At 34.3% G+C, this 19,902-nt stretch overlaps 1 protein-coding gene across 1 annotated transcript in view; it reads left to right on the top strand.

Moving 5' to 3' along the window:
- LOC105337195 (uncharacterized) overlaps positions 1-11,527 on the top strand; it is a 28,012-nt gene extending 16,485 nt beyond the window's left edge. The window contains exons 18-31 of the mRNA XM_066087692.1: positions 4,445-4,557; positions 4,758-4,879; positions 6,292-6,413; positions 6,511-6,643; positions 6,791-6,909; positions 7,124-7,255; positions 7,585-7,764; positions 7,998-8,157; positions 8,272-8,357; positions 8,696-8,803; positions 9,010-9,141; positions 9,426-9,611; positions 10,121-10,322; positions 11,200-11,527. Coding sequence (XP_065943764.1) covers positions 4,445-4,557; positions 4,758-4,879; positions 6,292-6,413; positions 6,511-6,643; positions 6,791-6,909; positions 7,124-7,255; positions 7,585-7,764; positions 7,998-8,157; positions 8,272-8,357; positions 8,696-8,803; positions 9,010-9,141; positions 9,426-9,611; positions 10,121-10,322; positions 11,200-11,503 — 2,099 coding nt within the window. The 3' untranslated portion in view covers positions 11,504-11,527. The remainder of the gene's footprint in view (positions 1-4,444; positions 4,558-4,757; positions 4,880-6,291; positions 6,414-6,510; positions 6,644-6,790; positions 6,910-7,123; positions 7,256-7,584; positions 7,765-7,997; positions 8,158-8,271; positions 8,358-8,695; positions 8,804-9,009; positions 9,142-9,425; positions 9,612-10,120; positions 10,323-11,199) is intronic.
- The last annotated feature ends 8,375 nt before the right edge of the window (positions 11,528-19,902 follow it).

The following is a 19,902-nucleotide window of genomic DNA, read 5'->3' as shown; positions in this document are numbered from 1 at the left end:
TGAACTTGGATTAACCGCTAACAAACAGGCATAAAGAGAGACTGAGAACCAATTTCTTCTTTCTTTTTTTTTTACATCAAAAGAAATTCAAAAATAAATCAAAATATATTTCTTCTTTGTATGCGTTAATGAAAATGTAGATCAGCAAAGGGTTCTTTGTCGTGCAAGCACCTACTTAACAGATTGTTACACGGGTCTACAACGATGACAAATATCGAAAAGGCAATATTGTGGGTGACGGATGAATGATTGTGTAGTTAGTTTTTGAAGTTTATTTTTGATACATGTAATTATATTTATCTGGATCGGTTATGTTTGTTGGTTTGTTTTGTTTATTAAAGAAGGGAATAAAGAAATGAGTAATTTCCAGACACGTAGCATCGTTTTTGAAAGTTGGGGGGGGGGGGGGCAAACTCATCCAACAAATCTTGACAAGCAAAAAATGAAAAAAAGAAGAATAATTTTGAATTTTTCAAAATTGTCAAAATTTCACCCATAATTTCATGATTTTCATACCATTTTTTTTACATGCTACCAAAATGGGGGGGGGGGGGGGGGGTGGTAACTCCATGATAATTCAATTTTTGTATGTAAATTTAAAAAAAAATAGTTGCTGAGAGAAAAAGTGGGGAGAGGACATCTTTATGTCATATAACATGTGAAACTGATTTCATTCCACCCACAAGCTTGAAATAATTTTAATGAAAACAATATAAATAGACGTCATAAATCCCATATCAAACGACATATTACCACTTGATTCTGCGCGTCTTTTTAATGAATTTATAAACAGCGGCAAATTCTAAAATGTATTTTTAAAGGTAATGTTGGCTGCAAGTGTGTAGACCTTGTATGAAAAATTTCGGATGGTAGTCAATTTTTCCGGGATACAGACCGAGCGTGTACATGTACTAATCCTTCTTCACAATGTAATTTTTGTATATATCTTCTCTGCACTGTAAACACAGTTTATTGAGAATAAAGTTCATTGTCATTGGTACATATATGCAGCTAAGGTAACTAAGAATGCTTCCAATAAAATACTAAGTTGAGTAATGCAAGCTTTTAAGAAAGCAATACTTATATTTGTTTAAAATATTACACCCCCAACACTTCGTCTTACATTCGCTATTTGTAGAACAAGCAGAACCAGTATCAGTCCGACCGGCCTCACCATATACATTGTTGAAATTTAATTGTCCTAGCATTGCATTGCTCTGCATGTACACAATTTCTTTTAAAAATTAAACACTTAAATTGTTCATCTATATGGCTACACATAACGTACACACGTGATTCAAAATAACGCAGACGGAAAACGGTAAATAATTCAGTCATTAGGTCTACATTTTATAGAACTTGTAAAAAAAAACACATTGCGGGTCTGAATGTTTGTTGATATGTCAATCTATCAATATACAGTTTGTTAATTATTTTCGATTGCTACGGCTACAGCGTATTTGATGAACATTGAACAACATTTTTTCCATGCCACTTTTTTCCATGGAAGATAGCGAGTACAAGTATAAAGCATTTATAAAATTTATTTAATTACCTCTTTAGAATTGTGTATGGAATAAATAATTTATAAGTTGCTGCTGAAGGTTGTTTGGTATTTTCGTTTGTAGATGTTTTGCAAGTAAAAAACGTGAAACGCGGGGCAAGTCATAATTAATATCCCTAATAATCGTAACTTAAAACTAGCGGATTAGGATTCAAATATTATCGTATACGAATATTACATTCACTTTTTAAAATCATCTCCACGATGATAATTATATTATGTCCATCGCAAATCAGTATTTTTTTTTTTTGCTTTAAAAGAAATGTTCTATCGGGAGCAATCCCGCGTTCGCGTACATTTGTCATGTCAGTAAAACGCATTGTGCTTTATAAGACGGCCGTGTATACGTATTGTAGAAAATTTGAGTTTAATTACCATGTATTGGAACCATTTTATTAACACATCCCCCAGTACTGAAACAATTCAAAGTAACACAGTGGGGTGTTAAACGTGAACGTCCAGCTCTACAAGCACATACACTGTCGTCTAGGCGACGGCCATGAATACAGCTAGCGACTCTCCTATCGATCGGTTACCTGAGTCTCGTAATGCATCTAAATATAGACAGGGGCACAGTTATGAAACAAACAACAAAAATAAGGTCAGAGAGGTTCATCTTTATGAAATGAAAATGTACATATGAATAAAAACATTTGGGAGTTTTATGTGGAATTATTTTTGCGCGCTACATGTATCAGTTAGTGCATTACAAGAAGTCCTTTCATAACCTCATAAACGTGCGCACCCCCACAAAAATGGACCGAACTGACAACAATTGTTTCTGCAAATACTGACTATAAATTACGAAAACATTAAATTGAATACTATGGAAGGATTCAAAATTAATTTCTTTACAACTTTGCTTCAATAATGCATTAGAAATTTTTATTCCTTTTTAAGTTATTGACAAGAAACTTTGGACGCCTCTAACTCCCTAATTATAGGGGCCAGCCCCTTTTTCGGTATACCGAATGAAAGGTCTGAGTAAGACCAAGAACTTTTAAAATACATGTTATAACAAATTTTTATCAGGTAGAAAACTAACACGGAAAATACGCGAATTTTTTTTAATTTTTTTCTTACCTTTGTTTCAACATCTATACCACCCCTTTTATTTGCATTTAAATAATAAATGAAATATATCTCGCACAAATTCAATGTACTAGCTTCCAAACCAGCCCATCTTTGAGACTCTGCCAGTCATCGTTATAGCTAAACCCCCCTGGACAAAAGAAGTCGTTAAAGTTTACTAAAAGGGGAATAACTCAAAACCGGATATGGATCAAAGTTGGCGTCTAGAAGAAAAAAAAAATAATAAGAAATTTGAAAATTTTTCAGAATAATAGTAAGGTTTTCCGCTGAGAGCGGAAAACCTTAATAAATTTCAAGTTAGTTGTAATGAATGTAAATACTTTCTGTACTGTTATCTACCCGATTCATATATTTAAGAAGGCATTGGCGGTTTAAACTATTTCATGAATTTGAAAATTAAAACTGTCTCACTAAATTTGGCATGTGTTAATGTTTACTTATTTCTTTCATTGATTATTATTAATAGGACTAACCTGTAATTTTCTGTGACTTTTCTGATCACATTTTGTCTGCCGTCCGTCTGTCTGTGCGTCTGTAAACTTTTCATGTTTCAACGTCTTCCCCAGAACCACTAGGCCAATTTCAATCAAACTTAGCACAGAGCACCCTTAAGTAGGCTAAGGGGATTTAAAAGTAAGGACCAAGCCCTTTTACATGGGGAGATAATTAGAAATTATTGAAAATTTTCGTTAAATTTTCAAAACTTTTCTTCTCAAGAACTATTTGGCAAGGAAAGCTGAAACTTATGTGAAAGCATCCACAGGTAGGGTAGATTCAAAGTTGTAAAAATCATGACCCCTGGGGGTAAGGTTGGTCCACAATGGGGTTCGATTTTTTTTACAGAGGAATATATAGAATAAATCATTAAAAATCTTCTTCTCACAAACCAATCAGCCTAGAAAGCTGAAACTTATGTTGAAGCATCCTCAGGTAGTGTAGATTCAAAGTTTGGAAAATCATGAAACCCAGGGGTAGAATGGGGCCACAATGGGGGTCGAATTTTAACTTAGGAATATATAGAGTGAATCTTTAAAAATCTTCTTCTCACAAACCAATCAGCCTGGAAAGCTGAAACTTATGTTGAAGCATCCTCAGGTAGTTTAGATTCAAAGTTGGGGAAACATGACCCCCGGTTGAAGGATGGGGCATTTAAATAGGAATATATAGAGTGAATCTTTAAAAAAAATTCTTCTCAGAAACCATTTGCTTAAAAAAAATCTGTAACTTTAGCGGAAGCAACTTCTGGTAGTGTAGATTCAAATTCAAATTCGTCAAAATCAAAATCTAGAGGAGTCTGGTAGGCCACATTTGGGATCCAATGGTACAAAGGAAAACATTATAATTATTCACAAAACCAGAAATGTTTTCACATATGGTTTTACTTAAATGCAAGCATTTTGATATATTGCTGATTCTTTAAATTTGTTTAGACTATGACCCTTGGACGATTATTTGGTCTCACAAGGGGTTCAGAGTTTGATGTAGGCTTATATCCCATATACATGTATAAACAGTTTTATAGAATTGTTTTGAGAACGGTAATGCTCAACATGTGATATGACTATAAAATCATTCAGTCAGAAAAAGGACGTGATTATAAACATAAGAATATCCAGGGGAAAATGGATTGTTTTTATTACAGGATCGACATGTATTATACCACATTGTCCAGATATTTTGTATTATTATTCCATTAAGCTGCTATTATCATGCCTATTGTTACTCAGGTAAGCGATTGGCCCACGGGCCTCTTGTTTTAATTCGGATTACTTATTCGTTTGTTATCAGACTGTGGAGAGACTATCCATCTGTCAACGACCGGGCAAACCGCAGTCGATATCTCCAGCCCACAACACCCCTTACCTTACCCCTCTGGAAGAAAATGTTACTGGAACATAATAGTGAGTCTTAGTCGAATGAAACTCAACCTAATCAAAGGATATGTATCTGAAAAATAGGGTCATGAATTCCTTTTCTCACCATCGGTTAATTTTCCTTGCCTTATCAATTTTATGATAGAAAAAATAATTTTGATGAAAGTTGATGCACCAAATGCAAATGCATGTAGTTCTTGAAAAAAAAATACTTATTTTATTTAAAGGCACCTTCTGGATCCAAATTGAAGCTTGACTTCAATGATTTTGATATTGTGGCTAATTCAGATGGAACATGTGAGGATAGGTTGGAAATTAGGCATTCACTACCAGGTCAATTTGGTTTAAGGTAAGTTGATTGCAAATTTTAAAGTCAAATCAGATGTATTGAATAGTTGAACAGGACATAAAATTCTTTTCTTTCGGACATGTCCATGCAAATATGATCACCATGTAAATCGTACGGGAATTGATCCCTCTCAACTCGGGAATGAATTAAATAATGAATTTAATCATTTTTCTATTGACCGGAAAACATTTGGTTTTCTGGACAATTTTTCCTTTGATACGTCGATCAACAGAAAAATGATTAAATTCATTTCTTACCATTTAATTAAACATTTTCAGATCATGAAATTTGAAGTTTCATTGATCAAAAATATTGTAAATTATGTAAACGAACCGGCGCGTATGAATACAAAACAACAACAGCAACAATTTTCAAAATGGACGCGCCTTCAGCTGAGCAGAGCTGAATTTAATGGATAAAACACAAACAGCGAGTTGAAATCTGAATCGGGTGGATTTAAAATGAAAGGGTTCCGAAATACATTCGATGGCTTGTGATGTTATTCAATGTGCAGCAAAATTAGTAAAACCCGGTTTTAATGTGAATCGCTGGAATATGTTACTGAATGGGCATAAGCAAGGAGACGCGATCGTCGACGAAAATAGTTGATATGTCAACAAATAATAGTATGTATGTGCAACTTTTGTAAATGGTGTGGTAACTAGATAGCCTTTGAGGTACTTGTATGATGTATCTGCCGCTTTGAATACGCCGAAGGAGTTGATACACTACTCATAGATTTGCATGACGATGCTTTTTCTTATGACCGATCGTGTACATGTGCTAATTTAAAACTTATCGTTACCAAATTTGAACAACAGTATAACGTGAAAGTGTATAATTATGCCTATATGTTTTATAATTTTTCCTGGCATTGGAACAGCCAGCCTACCGTAAATGTTGATCCTTGATCTCAAGCAGACGAAATCGTGATTAGACGCTTAATTTTCGATTTAGTGAATTTAATAAATAAATGTGTATTGTTTATATTTCAAGGCTAAACTTTTAATTTTTTCTATCTAAAAAACTGGGGTTTTTTTGTTTGCTGACAATAAAACAGACACAACTTTACATTTTGTTGACATTGTTTATTACGGAAATTCCCGTTCTATAAATAGTGTTAAATCAAAACAGATGAGAAAAGTAGATCCGGCGAAAATTTTATTGTTGCAGGTATCCAAAAAAACAATTCTACTTATCAGAAGTGCCAATATCTCATCAAACTAACAGATATTAAATGACATTGATTCTTTCATTATAGAATTGCCATATTATTTTTGTACGATATTACGATGAATCTTAATCGTTAAGGTAGGTTTATTTTTGATTGTCATTATAACCGAACAACCTTAGAGTGATAAATATAAAATATTTTGGGTGTTAGAATTTGATGTTTATAAAATGATTTACAGTTATTGTGGAGACAGATTTCCGGACACAATTATTACAGAGAAGAATCAGTTAGGTTTGACCTTTGAAACAAGTTTCCGTAATTCTGCAAAAGGATTCTCGGCTCGGGTAACTCTACTTAATGGTATGTATGTACATGCAATCCAAAAACTGCGAAATTGCACTCTCATTATTAAAAAACTGAGGAATTTTAATCATGGATTCCTTTCTTTATCGCACAGAAAATGATTCCAGCTTTTGTTACACCAACAATGGAGAAAACTACAGAGGAACTGTTGATATAACCAGACGGTTTGCCAAATGTGTGCCTTGGTCAGAAGTCAAACACTGTTTAAGTAGTACATACAACCCCATGTAAGCATTCAACAATAGTAGTTTCATAAAATCTTACTCGTGTTCAGCAATGCACTTGATACAGTTGAAGAACGGTTACATATACAATTTATCAATATGGATATAAAAGTCTAGACCAAAATTAACTTTTGATTTTTCATGTTACAGGGATCTTGATGACGATCTTCTTAATAATTATTGTCGAAATCCTGGCCATGGCACAAGACCTTGGTGTATAACCAACAAGTATATGTGTACCAGAGGATACTGTGACGTTTGTGGAATCGGTGAATTTTTTTTCTCATATCTAAATATCATAATTTTGTTGGTTATTCTATATCCAGAAAATCATCATTTCTGAATATCATATCAATATTCATAATAATTATATCTAAAAGAATCTTAATTTTCCTAATATTGTATATCAAATTTATATCAATTATTTCATTCAGGAACATATCATCTAGCATCATATCTAAAATATAATTTCCTTTACTGCAGAAAAATGTTACGACATATTTGATGATTGCGAAGAAAGGATAATTGATACTCTGAGCTGCAACAGAGATCCCGAACTACAAAGAAGCTGTAGAATGTCTTGCAATCTGTGCAACCGACAACCAGCAACAGGGGGTATTCAAAGACATTTTTATAACTTGTAACTTGTAATTATAACATGTAATAATAATAATTATAACGGTATTCTATGCATAAGTTGTGTGTTCTTTCCCAGAGAGTGATGGCAAAATGAATTGACCTGTATTATGTCCAGTACATCAATTTGTTAACGTTGTGTTACATGGTGATATATTACAAGTTTTCATACATGTTAGTGCTGCATAAAACTGTACAGCATGAAGGCAAATGTAAAATAAAAGTTGTTTTCTGGTATGAATCAAATACAAAGACCTGTTGAAAAATATTATGTATAATGATATTCAAACAGTCGAAATCATTAACAGTTGGTTCTGTGATATGTGGAATGCCAGTGGTACCCTCAGATTCAAAAAGTGTGGTTCTGAAAGAGACTTACTCTGTTGACGAGACGGTGGTACTCTCCTGTGAAACAAACGCGTTCGAGACTCAGACAATCATCTGTTTAGCTGATGGAACATGGTCAAACGCAGGATTTACTTGCGGACGTGAGTTGGCTGTTATAATACAAACAATTTAATAACTTTTTGCGTAAAAGATAAATTATTTTGTGATTATTTCATAAATGAATTCTATTTGTTAAGCCTTGCAAACCAAATATGTTCTCGCAGTATTTCGTGATGTTGTAATTTTTTTTCGGTCTTATTGGGATAAAGATATCTTCTTGTATCAAAAGAAAATTTACGAATGTTCACTGTGTACTGTTTCTGCCTTAAATAAGGTTGTAAAACCGGATGGATACCTTACCAGGGTCAGTGCTACAAGGCGTTTTACGATGAAGTTGACCGTGATACTGCAGTGACCAGATGTGCGTCTGAGAACAACGCGATACTAGCCTCCAGCCGAGACACAAAGGAAAATGGATTCCTGACTAGCTTAGTGTAATTTTTTTTTGTAAATATATATCGGATTTAAATGATACTTTATGTGTGAGGAAGTTGAAAGATGATTAGGTATATTAGGTATATATAACTGTCATTTTGATGTTTTTAAAGTCAAGATGGCGTCCCGTTTTGGATTGGTGTAAAAGACAATTTATGGGCGGACGGAGAACCAGTTAAATGGATTAATTATAATTCAGGTAACATCATATAAAAAGTAAGGCATATAGCTCATGTGTAGAGCGATGCATTGTAATTATATTTAATATAATAAACGCGTCTACAAAGCAAAAAATAATCGCCTGTTAATAAAAAAAAAGCACCTGTTGATAAAAATGGAGGTCTTCTACACTTCCCAATTATACTGACAGCATCATATTATATTTTCCATTTGATACATGTACCCAGGGACGTGTACCGTACCAAATCATTTGTTCAGTCATATCAATGACTGTCCTTTAATCAATTACAGACTTCATATCCAGTTTGTTAGGATTTTAACTTGGAAAGGTATAATTCTGTATAATTCAATATATAGGTTCAACAAAGAGTTGTGCTTATATTGCTGATAATGACGGGAAATGGAGCGGTATCGGCTGTTCATCAGCCTACTACATTCCCTACGTCTGCTCGTATTCTCCGCAAGGTACATGTACTTAGTCATTCTAGGTCAAGACTTAACCTCTGTTTTTGCATTTTGAGCTCACCTGAGTCAGTATTATGAAAAGGTAATAATTAATTAGAGAAATGAATAAGCAGCATATCAAATCTTGACAAGTATTTGATTTGGTATTTGATTACATGTCATATTATTAAATGTTGATGATTTAGTACATTGCACATATTACATAGCTCGTAAGATTTGCAAAGATGCTACAGACAATTGCGTGAAGTATGTAAATGCTGACGCCCAAGCATGCACTAATGATGAGTTTGTATGGCACACGTGTCCAAAAACTTGTGGATACTGCAACCAAGTAGAAGGTAACCATATTTGTTTTTTTTTAATCTGCAGTGAGATTTAGTGATTCTTTTTTTTTTATTTAACATCTTAAAAATAAATAGCAATTTCATAAAATATAAGACAGATTTCTGTCACCTAATTTGAATATAAGAAACCATTCTGTAATACGAAGTACATGTACATGTACATAACTTGTATGTTTTGAATTATTTTTTAATTCACTCATTGACCTTGTTTTATACACAAAATGAAATCGATTTAGTTCTTCTACAGTATTCTTCTTTTGTTGTTTTTATTTAATTAGACAATTGCCCTGTACCTAGTGTTACCTTAGAGAGCAACACAGAACTAGTCAACTCCGACAGTGCCCTAGCAATCGGTGACGTGTTACAGTACAGGTGTAAATCAGGATATTCCCACACCCAAGGTGATCTCTATCGAGCCTGTAAAAGAAGTGGGTCGTTTACAGGGGATCCGCCCCAATGTTCAGGTAATTTTAAAATACTAATATGTATGATAACCATACGGCTTAATTCTGACGCCAACGTAATAAAAACGTTAACAGTTATTATTGAGGGAAACACTCAAATTTCAAATATAAAATAATTGAAGTTTTTCTTTTCTAAATTATATTATAGTTTATTGTCAATAATATCTTGTCTGAGGCAAATCTGATGTGTAATTTGTTGTTGATGGGTAATTTGTTGTTGATGGGTAATTTGTTGTTGATGGGTGATGGGTAATTTGTTGTTGATGGGTAATTTGTTGTTGATGGGTAACTTGTTGTTGATGGGTAACTTGTTGTTGATGGGTAACTTGTTGTTGATGGGTAATTTGTTGATGAGTAATTTGTTGACCACCCAGTCTCTTTAATGCTCTTTTTATGATATTTGTGTAAAGTCAAAATCATTAATTATTTTTTTTCTGTGATAAGCAATGTAATACCAAATAAAATAATTATAATTGTAAACATGATTATTTAATTATTATTCTAAACAGTGTCCAGTACAGTGCCAGAACCCAACAATAACGCACCATTGGTTTCCATGGGGAAATCTCTTTCAACCCGATTTAGCTTCACCGGTATGAACGAGATGATGACGATCAAGAAGAGTGGGAAAATCGTCAAATGGCAGTTCTACAGCGAGACAGACGGAACGGTGGCTCTTCAAGTTTGGAGACCAACCTCCACTGATAAAACGTAATGCAAATTATGATCATCAGGTTTTTGGGGTTTTTTTTAAAGCTAACCATAACGGTCTGTAAATGTAACTGAGGGCAAGTTTTATACTATTCAGTCACTTTAAGGTCAGACGACACGTTCCTCAATTTTAGATAACTTTTTTCAGGAATTTGTTAATGGTTTACTACTACTCTGACAAGCCTTCTTGCAAAAAATTAGGGTACCTTACCAGGCATTTCTGCAAAATACTAGAGTATGCAATTTCCTATATAATCTTCTTTAAAATACACTTCAATTGCTGATGTAAAAAATCAATACACCACAGCAAAATTCACTATAATAGAACTATATCTCCGCCGGGGCTTTGAACTCACAACCTCTAGAACCCATAAACTTCTGGCACTGAGCGGCCACGGTTCTAACCACTTGACCATCTAGACATATTACCACACCCAAGTAAATTTTGATCATTTTTAAAGTAATTTTAAAATTAATATTTTTTATTGGAACTCTTCATTACGAGGAGATACAAAAAAGATTCTCCAGGAACGTGTCGTCTGACCTTAAAGTAAAATTTCAGTCACATTTAAGTTGACTAATTGCACTAGGTTTACCTTGTGATATGCTATATTTACGTTTAATTTATAAGCAAGTTCTGATTCTATTAGTATCATTGTTCATTGTAGCTTTACAGTTGATGATTGGTTTTCAAATCAAAAATCAATAATATTGTTTTAATTTTGTTTGTTTTGATTAAGTAAATAATATCTATTCATGTATCATTTTTTTCTATAGTTATTTAATGTAAAAATAAACTTTCATTTTTTTTATCGTAAAATCCCCGAACATTACAAACTACACTTGGCTTACTGAGTATGATTTCTTCATTTTTCAGGTACATGTTGATTGGTCAGAACGAGATATCTAACTCTTTTGTTGGCGGGATTCGAACTTTCGAAGTCCCCACTGAAAACCAAATTGACGTCCAAAATGGAGATCTAATCGGCATTTTTTCTCTCAGTGCGGAGATCCCTTTTGAGCGATGTGATACCGCTACCAATGGAGAGACATATGGGTCAGTCGTGAAGTCAGTGAGCAAGAAATCCTCGGTGTCTGGTTGGTCCGTCTCTACACAGTACACGTTTCAGGATGTCTCCGACAGCTGTAGGATTATACCCGTCACTGCTTTTATTATGTAGAATAACCCCCAGTTCCTTTTTTTTTTTTAAATATATTTAACGGTGTTCTTCGTATTGCATAGTTGAGATGAATTTGGCCATTTTGAGAGGTTAGAATAACAACCATATTGAATCGAAAATAATAAAACTATTGCAGAAGTTCATTTGCTGTACTGGTTTGTTTTTTTTTGTGTAATATTTGCTATTCTTTGATATTCTATGCATTTTCTTGCACATGAAATAAAATTGTAGTACATGTAAATTAACCCTGTTTTTAACGTATTTAATTTATTGTGACAACGATGTGTATTAATTATTATAACTAACAGTGAACAAAAGGTTTTACAAACACAAAAAAGTTTACAACATGCGGTCACAACTCGACAAAATTACGTTTTACCTGGTTAAAAATGGTGACCGTCTTACCAAAAAAAGTCTTCTTGTAGAGTTTTCGTAACAACAACACCTGGTGCTGACAAGTAAAAGAAAATCTATAAATAAATCATATATGTGTTCCTTTTTTGATTTTATCCCTATTTGTGACGAAAACAAATTTAAATCTTTTATTCATGTATTTAAAATATAAAAATAAATGGAGATTGAAAACAAGGTATCTAACTAAGCTCAGGCCATACATGTACATGTATGTGGCGTTCAAACAAAATGTTTAAGTAGAACCCTAAGTATCAATTATGAACATAACCAAACAGGAACGGTCTTTGATGACACAATTCAGACGTGAAATCTTTCCTCCTTGGCACAGGGCCGAAGCCCGTTTTAACATTAATTTCAATGTAACCATAAATAAAGAAAGGGGTCGAACTCTGACCCAGATGAAAAACTACCAGCTCGCTTCAAAAGCCTAATAAATCAATTAATTTTTAAAACACTCGCAATATGAATGTATTTTTCATAAAAGTAATGTCCGAGATACACTCATGCCGAATTTCAAGTTGATGGGTCTTAAAATAGCGGAGATATACGTCATTATTCTCTCGAAGTCGCCAGTTTATTTTTACCCGGACATTTAGCGGTCCAGGACTCACGATGGGATTTTGCCTATGAAAACAGCAGTGTTGCAACAAGTCGAGAAACATTCGCACTAATCTTTTAAAATCTCACATCAAACGTATGCTACTTACATCCTTAAAGCTATACACGCTATAATTTGCGTCAATTTTGAATAACGGGGAATTTCAAAATGTATGTGTTTGATTACTTATAAAAGTTACCTTTATGCTGTTAATTATAATGCTCAATTCGATCACGTAACAAATATATCAAATATTAAACATTAAAAAATATTTATTTTCCTGCCAGGAAAGTAATGCCTCCTCGTGAATATCAATCTATCACGTGATATCGACAGCTAAATTTAGTCTATCATACCACAACTGGTGAAGGGTCAACATCTTCATAATTGTGATAGTTTCACAAAGGGAAAGGATATTTCAGTAATTAAAAGCATAAATTTGTCAGATATACGAGTACAAACACAAGAAAAAAATACAAGCTTGTGAGTAGATATGAATACGAATCCTTCAAAAAAATGACGTAGACCTGTGTTTTTCCCCTATGTGCTATTTATAGATCCTATAATAGATCCTATTAATCCTGTTAGATCCTGTTAATGCAGATGTAAGGGTATCGTGAATGACAAACGTATTTTACTCATTATACATGTATGTATTTCAAAGTAACAACTGTTAAGCATATAAAAATCAAGTTGGATATTCAATCAGGCAAACAATAACGACCACATAGTTCTCCGCGGACATGCGCAATGAGGTTGGTTTCGCTCTTCCTTCATCAATATTCATGAAAAGGTATATTTTCCTGGCAGGAAAAAAAACAATCATAAATCTTTATCTTTGTAACGAAATGGAATTCACCATTGTAATTTACAGATTAAGGATAACTTTTATAGGTAGACAAACACATGCGTTTTCACTGTCATTCAAAATTGACGTAAATTATAGCGTGTATAGCTTTAAATTCCGATAAAATTCCTTAAATACTCTCCAAACTGAACTTTTATTCTGCAGCCACTATAGGAATGAGAGTACCAAACCCCCGGATGTTTACATCAGAGAAAAAGTTATAGAACGTTGTAATAAGGAATGAATGGGTAGGCGTTAGGCGATTGGCTGAATTCAGGTATGACTTGTGACAATTCTCATTTTGTAGTAAAATTATTAGTTTTTAAAATAAATGATGGAATGGGGGAATATTTTAAAGAATATAGCAACACTAGGAAAAATTGTAGGGGTGGGGGTTGATTTTTTATGAAGAGTGACATTTACTGCCGATCGCTGTAAGTTGTAAACAACTGCAAATTTGACCTATAAACGCCACGGGACCCTATATTTTTTTTGTCATTTCCTGAAAGGTCTTGAATTGAAGTTTCAAATGATACCAAAGATTTGACTGAAACTATTATAGTAAAGTACTGAGAGGTCATAACATTTGTATGGAGTTCTATGGGAAAATAATTGGTAGGCTTTTCCCTATCAACTTCTGACCAGACCGGCCATTGTGATAGCTAATGTTAAACTCAGTTTCATTGGTTAATATTCCTGATGGTCCAATCAGATTCAGTCTTTCTCGAAGACGTCAAAATGGCTGGCCCTGTCAGAAGTCAATGTGGTTGCAGAATAAAAATTTCAAAGGCTTCATCTACCCTGTTCCTGTTAAAAGCATGATACTTTCACAGCTGAGTAAACTGATATCCTGTAAATTTCGTTTTTTTAACAAATCATTATTAAAGAAAACTTTTATGATTGCAATTTGATATTGACAGCGTGGTTTATCTCTTTAAAAAAAACATTACTTATATTAAGCTCAAAATCCGCTTCGATATAGTGTCAAAGTTTTATTTGCGCTTATTCTTACCGAGTATTTATTCATATAAGTAAGGACGTATTAAATATCATCCGTAAATATTGTCTTTAGAGATTTTTCTAGGTAAAATGACGCGTACCCTATGATTTAGAATGAAACACATAGAGTCAAGATAAAAAGAATATCTACATCGTATGATAAATGTAAAGTTTGCCAAACAAAAGATGGTATATGGAACCGCACAAGAAATTGATTTGCATTGAAGTAACAAATAAATTCATACCGAAATATAACCTCAACTCAAATGCCACATACGACAATACATGAAAAATCTTTCATTGTACAAAGATTTTTAAAAAATTAAAAGCCCCTGTGGACCTACAGTTAGTGGCTTACACCTTACTCTAATATGCTCAGTTGTTAGATGAAGAGATATAAAAAAAGGAAACTATTTGCTTAATTTATCGTACGAAGGTGTACCATACACCCCTGTAATTGCCCAACAAAAGTAATGATGATCGCTCACTACACGGCCGAGAGAGAGAGAGAGAGAGAGAGAGAGAGAGAGAGAGAGAGAGAGAGAGAGAGAGGAGAGAGAGAAAAGAGGGTGGGGAGGGGTAAGAGAGTTGGGAATGAGTGAGTCGAGGGGAGTAAGGAAACGAGCGAGAGAAGTGATGGAGAAAGTGGGGAGAGAAAGTTGAGAGATAGTGAGGTAGAGAGAGTGGGGAGATTGAGACTGGGAGAAAAAGAGAGAGTGAGGAAGAGAGAGAGAGAGAGAGAGAGAGAGAGAGAGAGAGAGAGAGAGGGGTGTGAGAGTGGAGAGAGAGAGAGATAGAGAGAATGAGGGAGAAAGAGAATGGGGATAGAGAGAGAGAGAGAGAGAGAGAGAGAGAGATATTGAATTAGGAGAAAGAGAGTGGGGAGAATGGAGAAAGAGAGTGGGGAGAATGGAGAAAGAGAGTGGGGAGAGAAAGGGAGAAAGAGAGTGGGGAGAGTGGGTGAAAAAGAAGAGAGATAAAGTGAGTAGAGAGAATAAGTGAGGGAGAGAGAGAGAGAGCGGGAAGATCAAAGAAAAGAATGTGACAGTGGGAGAAAAATTGGAAGAGAAAGAGTGTGGAGAGAGAGAGAGAGAGAGAGAGAGAGAGAGAGAAGGGAGAGATAATGAAGGAGAGAGAGAGGGAGGGGAGAGAGAAGGAGTGTGGGAGAGAAAGTGTGGAAAGAGGAGAGTCCCAGAGGGAGTGAGTGAAGGATAGAATGGGGAGAGAAGGAGAGTGTGGAGAGCAAGAAAGAAAGTGTGTGGAAGGGAGAGTTGGGAGAGAGCAGGAGGGAGGGAGATATTGAGGGGGAGAGAAAGAAAGAGAGCAGGAGAGAAAGCAGGAGTTAGAGAGAGAGAGAGAGTGTGGAGGGGAGAGGGCGTGAGGGAAAGAGAGAAAGGAGAGAGATAGTGAGAGAGAGGGAAAGGAAAGATATCGTGAGAGAGAGGGAAAAAGAGAGTGTTAGATAAAGAATGTGGAACAGAGAGAGTGAAGGAGGGAAAGAGAGTGTGAAGGATAGAGAGAGTTGGGAGAGAAGGAGAGTGTGGTTAGCAAGAGGGAAAGTGTGTTAAAAAGAGATAGTGAGGAAAGCAGGAGGGAGGAAGAGAGTGGAGAGAATGAGGGTGGGAGAGGGAGTGTGGGATGGGAGAAAGAGGGAGAGAGTGAGAGATAGAGAGAGTTGGGATAGCAAGAGAGGAAGTGTGTGTGATTAATAAAATACTTTCACTGGTTTAAAATTATAAAATTTTACAATATTTGACCAAGATTAATATTTCAAAAATGTTTAGAAAAGGAAAATTTATGAAAGGCCCAGCGGAATTCAAAATAATGAAAGAAAGATTCGTAGTTAACGCTCAAACCGATTGTTCTACGCTGTTTATTGACAATTTTGGTAGTAAACAATTATGTATTTCGATCAGAAGTACGTCACATTATGGAGATGTACCATACGATACCACCTTAACTCGAAATACTTCTAGAGTAATCCAACTCGCTACATTAAATTCAAAGCCAAAATGATAAAGTTTTTTTCGTTAAACTGAAATACTTATTTAATGACTTTTCGGACAATGGAAAATGCATTGTCCCCTTCGAAAGCAACTACTTTCCTCGGCTTCGCCTTGGAAAATGGTTGCTGTCTTTGGAGAAAATTAATTTGCTATTGTCCTCATGGCCAGTAAATAGATATATAATATATGTTAGTTTTATATATTATGCTGCTTTTTAATCGGATGTAAAATTACCTCCTCGACCCTGGCATAGTTATCCGTAAAAATATAAAATACTTGCATGGGTACATGTATCATTATGGATGTTTATGGAAATTCTTACAATCTATTTTGAAGATTTCGAAAGTGTTCATTCTATTAACACCTTTTTAAATACCATGACAAATAAACCTGCTGAGATCTTACTTTTATCATTTTAATTAGTTTTATATAAGGACTGCAGACCTTCGCGGTGGTCACATGATGTTAAACCATTTATTTTCCGCTTTTTACAAGTTGGTTCATGGATGAGGTATTTTTGGGGGGTTTATTTCATTTATATATTTTTTTATAAGCAAGATAAGTTAGTCAATTTTCTTAACATATATACATTTATGTAATATTGTTGATCTGGCTAGGATTGATTGAAAAACATAAAACATGGTTGTGTGTATATACTGCCATTTATTTTTGCTAATAAGAAAAATTAGGCAATAAGGGGAGGTCTTCAAACAGTCATAATATCAATTACCAGACATTGAATGTAAGTTATAAAAGGTGAGCAAATGACCTCCCCCATATTAAACAAAGATGTATACATTATCAACATGTACCAAATATACATACAACAAACATATTGTTGAACAAAAACAGCATTGTACATATCAACAACAACATACATGTGTTATACAGTGCAAAATAAATCCCCAACTATAAAGGTGATGAAGGGGAAGGAGGGTGGGTTGATTGCGGTATTTACAAACTTGTTGACAGCTGACAGTTAAAATGACGTAGTCAAAACATCGCGCGACTAAACGCCGCACTCTGATTGGTTAATGTAGACAATTAAAGAAGATCAGCTAAATACTCAAAAATACTCAAATATAAGAATTACAATTATATCATGACTAGACTATTATTTTTGGTACTGGCATAAAGATAACATATCACAATTTACATAAATGCTATTATTTACAATAATGCTGTATTATGTAATATTGTTGATCTGGCTAGGATTGATTGAAAAACATAAAACATGGTTGTGTGTATATACTGCCATTTATTTTTGCTAATAAGAAAAATTAGGCAATAAGGGGAGGTCTTCAAACAGTCATAATATCAATTACCAGACATTGAATGTAAGTTATAAAAGGTGAGCAAATGACCTCCCCCATATTAAACAAAGATGTATACATTATCAACATGTACCAAATATACATACAACAAACATATTGTTGAACAAAAACAGCCACCAAAAGCAAACAGCAGGTTTGCACAAAAAGACCCCACACAAGGTGGACTAGCCAGATCATGGTAGTCAACAATATGAAAGATGGCAGTACATACAACACATAAGGCAATGACTAACCTCTGCCTTATATGGAGATATAATTATTAACATATCATGAAGGCACAGATTATCTATACATGTATAACCAAACCAGTTAAAAATTTGCATACCACTATGGACATCTTATTTTTAACCTTGCAAGCATTAACACATCAGTTGACTTCTGCCCTGTGTTAATATGACAGTATAATATACATGTTAAAAGTTTTTATACTATCAAACATGTTTTAAAATACAGATAGACATGTAATCAAACATTTTCAGATGAACCAGTAGGCACATGTTACTAAAATGACAAAATCAAACAACAGAAACAATGGTTAAAAAACTATACAGCAGGCATAAACACATCAGTTTACTTCTGACCTGTGTTATGTTATGTGTAACCACATCATGCACATAGTATAGATAAATGTTATACATGAATCACACTTTGACTAATGTCCAATGTAAGACAAATGATAGGGAATTGTGATGAGAATTGAATTTTGACATACAACTAATCTATACATTGAATATACAACACAAACAATGCATATCAGATACAATTATTTAACACAGCAGTTAACTTCTGAACTGTGAAAACCTTCCAGAAAAATATACATACATAGCATTTGCTATATGTATTTAAAATGTAAAGCTTGACAAACGTATGTATCTACGAATAGCATCAGATTTCCATCTTCCCATTTTTTGAATGCAGTTTTCAGAATAACCCAAATGTGCTGCATGAGTGGCTGCCCCTATCCTAAAGCTGTGACCTTTGTATAAAGCAGGGTTCAAACCAACAAAATCAATAATATTAGTAAGATTTTTCACTACAAATGCATAAGTTACTGGTTCACCTCCCATAAATTGAAACAATGGACCTGACTTGTGGCCAAATGTATGCAAGTAATTATATAATGCTTGAACGGGGCACATTTCCTTATTATTTGATGCTTTAAGATGGATTTGAAAAATGTCATGTGTTTTATTTGTTTTGAAATTTTTTAACACAATTTCAACAGCCACAGGTGTTGTTTGAAGCATTTCAAAAGTAGCATCATTTCTTTGAATTACTTTACACTGATCAGTTTTGGATTTTACCACAATCTCACCTAAACGCAAGAAAGCATTGAAAGCTAACAAAAAAATGGATTTCAGAAGAATCCTAGTGTATAAATTTTTAACAGAAAGATCCATTGATTTTAACATGTTTGACAAAATGGGACCTGTAATCGGCAACCTGGAATCTTTACTAGGTGCAGAATGATGGCATCCCTGTATGATTTTCCTAACTAAGAATGTTTCAGATGGATCTTGAAGGCTAAGAATTTTGTGTACATAGCTTATGGCTGAAACATGAGAAGATATACTATTTGGGGAATAGCCAAGAGAAAACAGACAGGCAATAAAATTGCATAATATTGCAGGTGAAAGAGGAATGGAAGTTATATTTGGAAAGTGTTGAATAAAGAGATTCCATGTTCTTTTGTAGGCATTTTTTGTGTTGTCACATAATGCCGCACCTAAAAGCTGCTGAGCTTGCAAAGTTAAAGTTCCAACAGGGGTTCTGGAATGAGTGTTGGGTTGGGTTCCAATTGAGGCATGTATTGAAAGGCTGCCTGAAACTGGAAACGAGACAATTTGTCAGCTGCAATATTGTATTTGCCAGGTATATGTTTTGCTCGAAAATGAATATTCCATTTTAGGGTTGCTAACACTAGGCGGCGTACTAATTTCATAAGAGTTACTTCTTTGGAAGTCTGTTTATTAATAACCTGTACAACAGCTAAATTGTCAGACATGAAGAGAACCTTTTTGTTTTTCATCTCCTCACCCCAAATCTCAATGGCCAAGACAATTGGAAACAGCTCTTTAATAGCAATTTGATAATTTTCCATATTTTCTCGCCAATGTGAAACAAACCAGTTTGAACCAAAAATAGCTGCAAAGCCTAAAGAACCTGAGGCATCTGTATAGAGTGTGATATGATCTGATGAA

This window comes from Magallana gigas, chromosome 6 (genome assembly GCF_963853765.1).
Source record: "Magallana gigas chromosome 6, xbMagGiga1.1, whole genome shotgun sequence".
Taxonomy (NCBI): Eukaryota; Metazoa; Mollusca; class Bivalvia; order Ostreida; family Ostreidae; genus Magallana; species Magallana gigas.
Note: the sequence above shows the minus strand (reverse complement) of the source record. Positions and strands in the feature narration are given on the sequence as shown.